Source organism: Athene noctua, chromosome 10 (genome assembly GCF_965140245.1).
Source record: "Athene noctua chromosome 10, bAthNoc1.hap1.1, whole genome shotgun sequence".
NCBI classification, from domain to species: domain Eukaryota; kingdom Metazoa; phylum Chordata; class Aves; order Strigiformes; family Strigidae; genus Athene; species Athene noctua.
In genome coordinates, this window is record NC_134046.1 from 12,420,865 (window position 1) to 12,426,977 (window position 6,113).

Below are 6,113 nucleotides of genomic sequence, written 5' to 3' on the forward strand. Positions count from 1 at the left end.
GAAAACTGATCTCCAGGAAAATGTAATTTGACTCTCCAGCAATCTAACTTGATGCCCAAGAATGTAATAACTTCATTTGGATCCTCTTTTTAGGGGGACTCCTAAATCCTTGGCAACGTCCCTTAAGGTCATGAGTAAATCCTGATATGGAGAATTGTTTGGCAAGCACGAGAACAGTAAAAGGGCTAAATAATTGGGGATTACCTCTGACCCTGATTTGTAGCTCACCACCCACTGCAGGAATGTACCGAATAGCTGAAAGAGCGTGCAGGAGTCAGAGAATTCATGGGCATGAAACTATCCACGTACACTTGGGGTCTGAACTTAAAATGCAGAGCAGGTTGGCCCCAAACCTCATTTTTCATTAGCAATCAGCTGCAGCAAGCTCTAATTATTTCTGTTGCCTTGGACAGGGGGTCAGTGATGGGGCAGATTAAAACTTATACTTTTTTTTTTTTTCACCCTTTGTTTGGAAAACAGCAGCTTGGGGCTTCAGGGCAGAGAATGAACCACCTGATTCTGTACCCGTTACTTACGCTGGTTACTTTCCCCTGAACTGCAGGAAGGGACAAACGCATCACTTCCATTTTGTCTGATGGTTACTGCTGGATTTGTTCAGTGCCTGTAAGGAAGACAGCCTCCGTTTTACAAAGCCCCCAGCCCGGAGCTGTGATCCTGCCCTCAATTCCACTCCGTGAGTTCTCTCTCCTCCTCAGGGAGATGGATCTGCAGCATCCCAGCGGATCCGCGAGCTTGGTGATCAGATCACAGTCGTAGACACCAGGTTTGCAGGCTTGGACACAAAATTTGTTTGGAAAAGAGCAGCTTGGGTCTTCAGGGTAGAGAGGGAATGAACTGTACCGAGCGGGCCAACCCAAGCATCTGCTTCTGGGGAGCTCCCCGGCGCTAGTACGGCGCTGCGTTGTTTATGCTGGAGACGCAGCTGGGATCCGAGAAAAGGGTTTGGGGGTTTTATAACCCTGACTTTTACAGCTAGCAGATTTCAGCCAGGCTCTGGCTTCCCTCGGGATTCCTCCCGGTAACGACACGCACCTTCCGCTGGCAGTGAGCCTTAAAAGGCCCGTCTCCATCGCCCCTATAAAATCGCTTTGTGCTCTCACGTCACACCGCCTGACCTCAGATTCCTCCCGCCGCGGAGCGGGCCAGGACTCTCGCAGAGGCTCTGTGCTGGAGTCCTGCTGTTACCTTATCTCGGTAAAGGCGCGTTTTATCTGATGAGCTTGCCTCTACTCGTTCGGCAGTCGCAGGGAAAACGACCCAAGCCCTTCACGGGGAGAGCGTTCGCTCCGGCGGGTAACGCACCCCCGTGCCCTCGCCTTTCGCACCCGGGCGCTGCAGATGCTTTGCGAAACCACGACACGTCCTCAAACTCCGCGATCCCGGCGTTCACCTGGAGCCGTTTGTTATTTCCCCCCCACCCCGCGCTTCTAAAGTTTGGAGGGGGCAGATTGAAGCCGGGTTTCTGTTTATGCCAACGGGGCTTTGGGGGTGGGTTCGGGGTTCTTCCCCCCCCCCGCCCCGGTCTGTGTGAGCAGCTCGCTCAGACGCAGCGGTCTTGTACGCCCCCCCCGCCCCGCGGGGGACACCGGGCCCCTCCGACACGCGTGGGGGTGGGAGGCGGAGATCCCGCCGTGGGGGGGGGGAAGCGCTGCCACCGCCCCCCCTCCCCGGGGCGGCCCCGCCTCCCCCCGGCACGTTGCGCGGCGGCGCCACGTGAGGCTCATGTGACACGGGTGGGGTGCGGGGGGTGTGGGGTGCGGGGGGGCCGCCCCGGCGGCCGCCAGACGTGCCGGCAGTCACAGGGTAACGCACGTCGCTCCCGTCCACCCACTCGCCCGCATTTAACCCGGCCCGCCGCCGCTCCGCCGCTCCTCAGCCCGCGCTGCGCGGACGCGGAATGAGCTGCCCGCCCTGAACCGCCCAGCCGCCCGCCCCGGTTCCGCGCGCCCCGGTTCCGCGCAGCCCGCCGCGCTCCGCAGCGCTCCGCACACCCCGCCGGCCATGGAGCGGATCACCAGCGCGCAACCCCCGCCCGTCTGCCTGGGCAAGCTGCCCGCCCTGGAGAGCGGCGACGTGCCGGGGTAAGCGGGTGCGGAGGGGCGGCGGAGAGGGGAGGGGAGGGGGGGAGGCCCCTCCGCACCCGCGGGAACCGGGCATAATTTGGGGGCTTTTCGTTTCGTAGGCTGGACTTCGCGCACATGTACCAAGTTTACAAGCCCAGGAGGGGGTTAAAGAGGAGCGAGGACAATAAGGTAAATTGGGGGATACCGGGGATACACACACCCCCCCCCACCCAGAGACACGCGGGGCGCGCAGCTTTCCGCCGCCGCGGAGCGCTGACCCGCTGCCTTCGCAGGAGACCTACAAGCTGCCGCACCGGCTGATCGAGAAGAAGAGGCGAGACCGGATCAACGAGTGCATCGCCCAGCTGAAGGACCTGCTGCCCGAGCACCTCAAGCTGACGGTGGGTGCGCGACCCGCCGCGCCCGCGGAGCCGCCGCCGCGGTTCTGCAGCCGCCGGGTCTTTGCCTGACGTTTCAGCGGGAATTCGTTTTTTTAATTTTTTTTTTTTTTTTTTTTAATGCCGTGCCCCGCGGTGGAAGCGCATCCCAAACTTTCCCGGGAGCTGGGAGGTGGTGGTGGGGGGTGTCCTGCAGCGGCTTCGGGAGCTGACGGGGGGCCGTGCCCCCCCCCCCGCCCAGTGCCGGCCGAGGGGAGCCGCCGGTCGGGTTCCCCCTTGCTGAGGTCACGGTGCCAGCAGAACAGATAAATAAAATATTCCCCTCTGGTCTGCGTGGCTGGTCCGAAATTACCCGCAGGACTGCGTGAGAGCCTCTTTGCAGCCTGCTTTCTAACTTCTTTTCGCGGAATATTGTCACTTATAGCCCTGTGGTGTTGAGGATCGATGCACTGCCTTTAAGCCTTTTCCCCAAGCCACGTCGGTCCTTCCTCTGTTCCTCGGAAAGCGTCGGCAGCCCCGACAGCGCGTGGCCGAGCCCCCGGCAGGCGCCAACCTGTCCCTTTGCTCCCAGACTCTAGGTCACCTGGAGAAGGCGGTGGTTCTCGAGCTCACCTTGAAGCATGTGAAAGCGCTCACCAACCTCATCGAGCAGCAGCAGCAGAAAATAATTGCTTTGCAGAATGGTTTACAAGCGGGTGAGTATTCAAATCATATCGTGTGAGAACCTGCGTGCGCTTGATGGACTTTCTCTTGGAGTCTTTGAAATGCAGTTGTGACACTTCGTTCCCAAGGAAGGAGGAGGCAGGAGTTCTTGCCCTTAATCGCCGTAATTTTCTCTGGCTTTGCTTATGAGCTTTCCCTCCCAAAAAAAAGATGCGTTTCTCAGTGTGGTGCGTGTAGAGTGCCCCGTGGAGTTGTCTTAGAATTAAATTGGATTTTAAATAGTTTTATTTAAAGCCCAGGTTTGCTGTGAGGTTTTCTCCAAAGCCATTCAGATCTTTCTGTTTCTAAGATTTGGATCAAACCAAGTTTTGTTTGCTTGTTTGTTTTTTTTTTTTTTTTCTGAAAATAGATGTAAATCTGCTTTTTAGACATACCTGGTTTAGGTATCTCTATAAACAAGCTAGCCTGTGTTCTGCAGGCAAAGAGGGGACCCGGTGTCTCAGCTTATCGTGCTTTAGATGCACTTCCTCCTTCTGTTTTTGCATGTGGCACTCACGTGAATCTGATAAAGTAAAATTTAGTTTTTCTGAAGAGCCTTCCACTGCTCCAGCAGCCACAGGGAGTGCAATAGAGCTTTAAGCCGAAGCAAAATCACCCCAGCTTGGCATTGCTGCTGGCGGGCAGCCGTGCTCCACTCCGGGAGCTCTGCCTGTAGGTGAAGGGCGAGGTGCTCTCTACCTTCCCTGGGGTGTTTCCCGGGGAAGGCACCAGCTTGACTCGCTCCTTTGCTCTGTGCTTCAGCACCTGTTGAAGGGGGAGTATGCGGTAAATGCAGAACTAAAAAATAAGTTTAAAGTTATTAGGTAGGAGTGGACAGACGGATGTTCAAATAAAAATGTTCGCTTCTGCAGAAATCGGGGGAACGTATGCAAAGTTCAGGTGGATCGCTGAGTTCAGCTCTGTAGCTGTGCTGTAACTGAAGTTTAATATCGCTGCCAGTCTGCCTCAAAGATGGTAATGGAACTGTTTAGCACATTGTTAATTTTTAATTTCTTTCTGTTAATGTTTCCTCAGGTGACCTGTCATCAAGAAACCTTGATTCCAGCCAGGAAATGTTTCGATCCGGTTTCCAGATGTGTGCCAAGGAAATGCTGCAATACCTGGCAAAGCACGAGAATGGGAAGGACCTGAAGTCGTCCCAGCTGGTCAGCCATCTGCACCGCATGGCCTCCGAGGTGCTCCAGGGCGGAGCCGGCCGCAAGTCTGGAGACATCCCTCCTAAAATGGTGGACTTGAAAGAGAAACCTGTCTCCTTGGCCAAAGCGGTGGAGGGACACGGGAAGAACTGCGTGCCTGTGATCCAGAGGACATTTGCTCACTCCAGCGGAGAGCAGAGCGGCAGCGACACAGACACGGACAGCGGGTACGGGGGAGAGCTGGAGAAAAGTGACTCTAAATCCGAACAGCAGTATTTCAAAAAGGATACTGAACTCAAGTATGCTGTCCAGGAGAGAATAAGCTCTATTAAGCAAGAGACTGAAGACCCACCGGCCAAAAGGAGCCGGCTGGAGTCGCCGGAGGACGATGGCCCTTTTGGCAGTGACATGATGGGCTCTTCCAGCAGCTTCCTGGGCCCCCACGCTCACCAGCCCCCCCTGTGCCTGCCTTTCTATTTGATCCCGCCATCCGCAACAGCCTATCTGCCCATGCTGGAGAAGTGCTGGTACCCGGCGTCTGTACCTGTCTTGTACCCCAGCCTCCCCGCCTCTGCCGCAGCACTTACGGGGTTCATGAACCCCGATAAAATCTCCCCGCCTCTGCTGATGCCCCAGAGACTCCCTTCTCCTGTCCCAGCCCATTCCCCTATCGACTCCTCAGCTCTGCTTCAAGCTTTGAAGCAGATTCCTCCTTTGAACTTGGAAACCAAAGACTAAGCGCAGTGTGACTTTTAAATTTTTTTTTTCTTTTTTTCTTTTTTTTTTTTAGTTTGAGACTATTTCACTTTTATATATTGGCTGGACTGAGGTGTGGGGATAAGGTTCACTGCGTGTAGGAAGCTAAATCCCCTTTTCTCTGACTTGTCAGGTAGTTTGGAGAAGGATGAAGGATGTGCCCAGGTTAGCAAATCAGAACTACTTCCAAAAAAAAACCCCAACAAAACAACAAGGGTTTTGTGCTTTACCCCTTACCTTCTTCCCTCTCTGCATCTGCAGAACAACAGTTGACTTGGTCAGCTGCGACTCTGTTGCAAAGCTGTGAAAAAATATTCCATTAGGCAGACTTGGTTTTAGGGTCTGTGAATATAAAAATACGGTACTTCTCATCAAGGCTTTTAAGGCGACGGCCCCACTGCCAGTAGTTGGAGCTGAACTGATTCAGTGCCCATCAGCCGCCAGCATCTGAGCGACCGGCACGGTGTGGCGGTGGTGGCAACGCCGCCGAAAGCGGAGGAGGAGCAGAGCAGCGGTCACTGCTTGGTCGTGCACAGTCAGGTAGACTTAAGACGGGTTTCTCTCCACACCTTTGCTGATATATATATATATATATTTTTTTTTTTTAAGAAATAAAAGGTAGATGCTGCTTGGAAGCTTTACATGGCATACATCTAATAAATAAATTAACACGCGCCCCTTCCTGTAACTTGAGCTGCTAGTTTGGGCTGGGTAGGGGAGAAAATATCCTAAGGATCACTTTGCTTGTTGCACCTGACTCCAGGCCTCTCTCTCACTGCTGCTGTACAGTTCTGCTGGGTCTGGCCTGTTGGAAATCAAAGTGGTTTTACGAGTCCCTTTGGCGGGGCCCAGCCGGTGAGCAGCCGCTTCCTGCGTGGGGCAAGTCGAGAGCTTCGTGCAAGAGGGAGCAGTTCAGCTGAAGTCGACAGCATGATGCCTGCTGAATATGCCCCTGTCAGTGCCTTTGAAAAATTAAAAGGCTGGGATTTTCAAAGGAGTCTAATCCCGGCGAGGTT

General features: G+C 54.6%; 1 protein-coding gene across 1 annotated transcript; it reads left to right on the forward strand.

Annotated features, from left to right (window-relative positions):
• Positions 1 to 1,792: 1,792 nt before the first annotated feature.
• BHLHE40 (basic helix-loop-helix family member e40) lies at positions 1,793 to 5,736 on the forward strand. The gene is made up of 5 exons (XM_074914308.1): positions 1,793 to 2,102; positions 2,204 to 2,273; positions 2,378 to 2,485; positions 3,054 to 3,177; positions 4,220 to 5,736. Exons 1-5 carry the CDS (start codon positions 2,023 to 2,025, stop codon positions 5,077 to 5,079), a joined length of 1,242 nt encoding a protein of 413 aa, XP_074770409.1. The 5' UTR covers positions 1,793 to 2,022; the 3' UTR covers positions 5,080 to 5,736.
• Positions 5,737 to 6,113: the final 377 nt, after the last annotated feature.

Coding starts and splice junctions, on each gene's coding strand:
- BHLHE40 (XM_074914308.1), top strand. CDS start 2,023: ATGGAGCGGATCACCAGCGCGCAACCCCCGCCCGTCTGCCTGGGCAAG. Junction 2,274..2,377: donor AGAGGAGCGAGGACAATAAG/GTAAATTGGGGG, acceptor CTGCCTTCGCAG/GAGACCTACAAGCTGCCGCA. Junction 3,178..4,219: donor GCAGAATGGTTTACAAGCGG/GTGAGTATTCAA, acceptor ATGTTTCCTCAG/GTGACCTGTCATCAAGAAAC.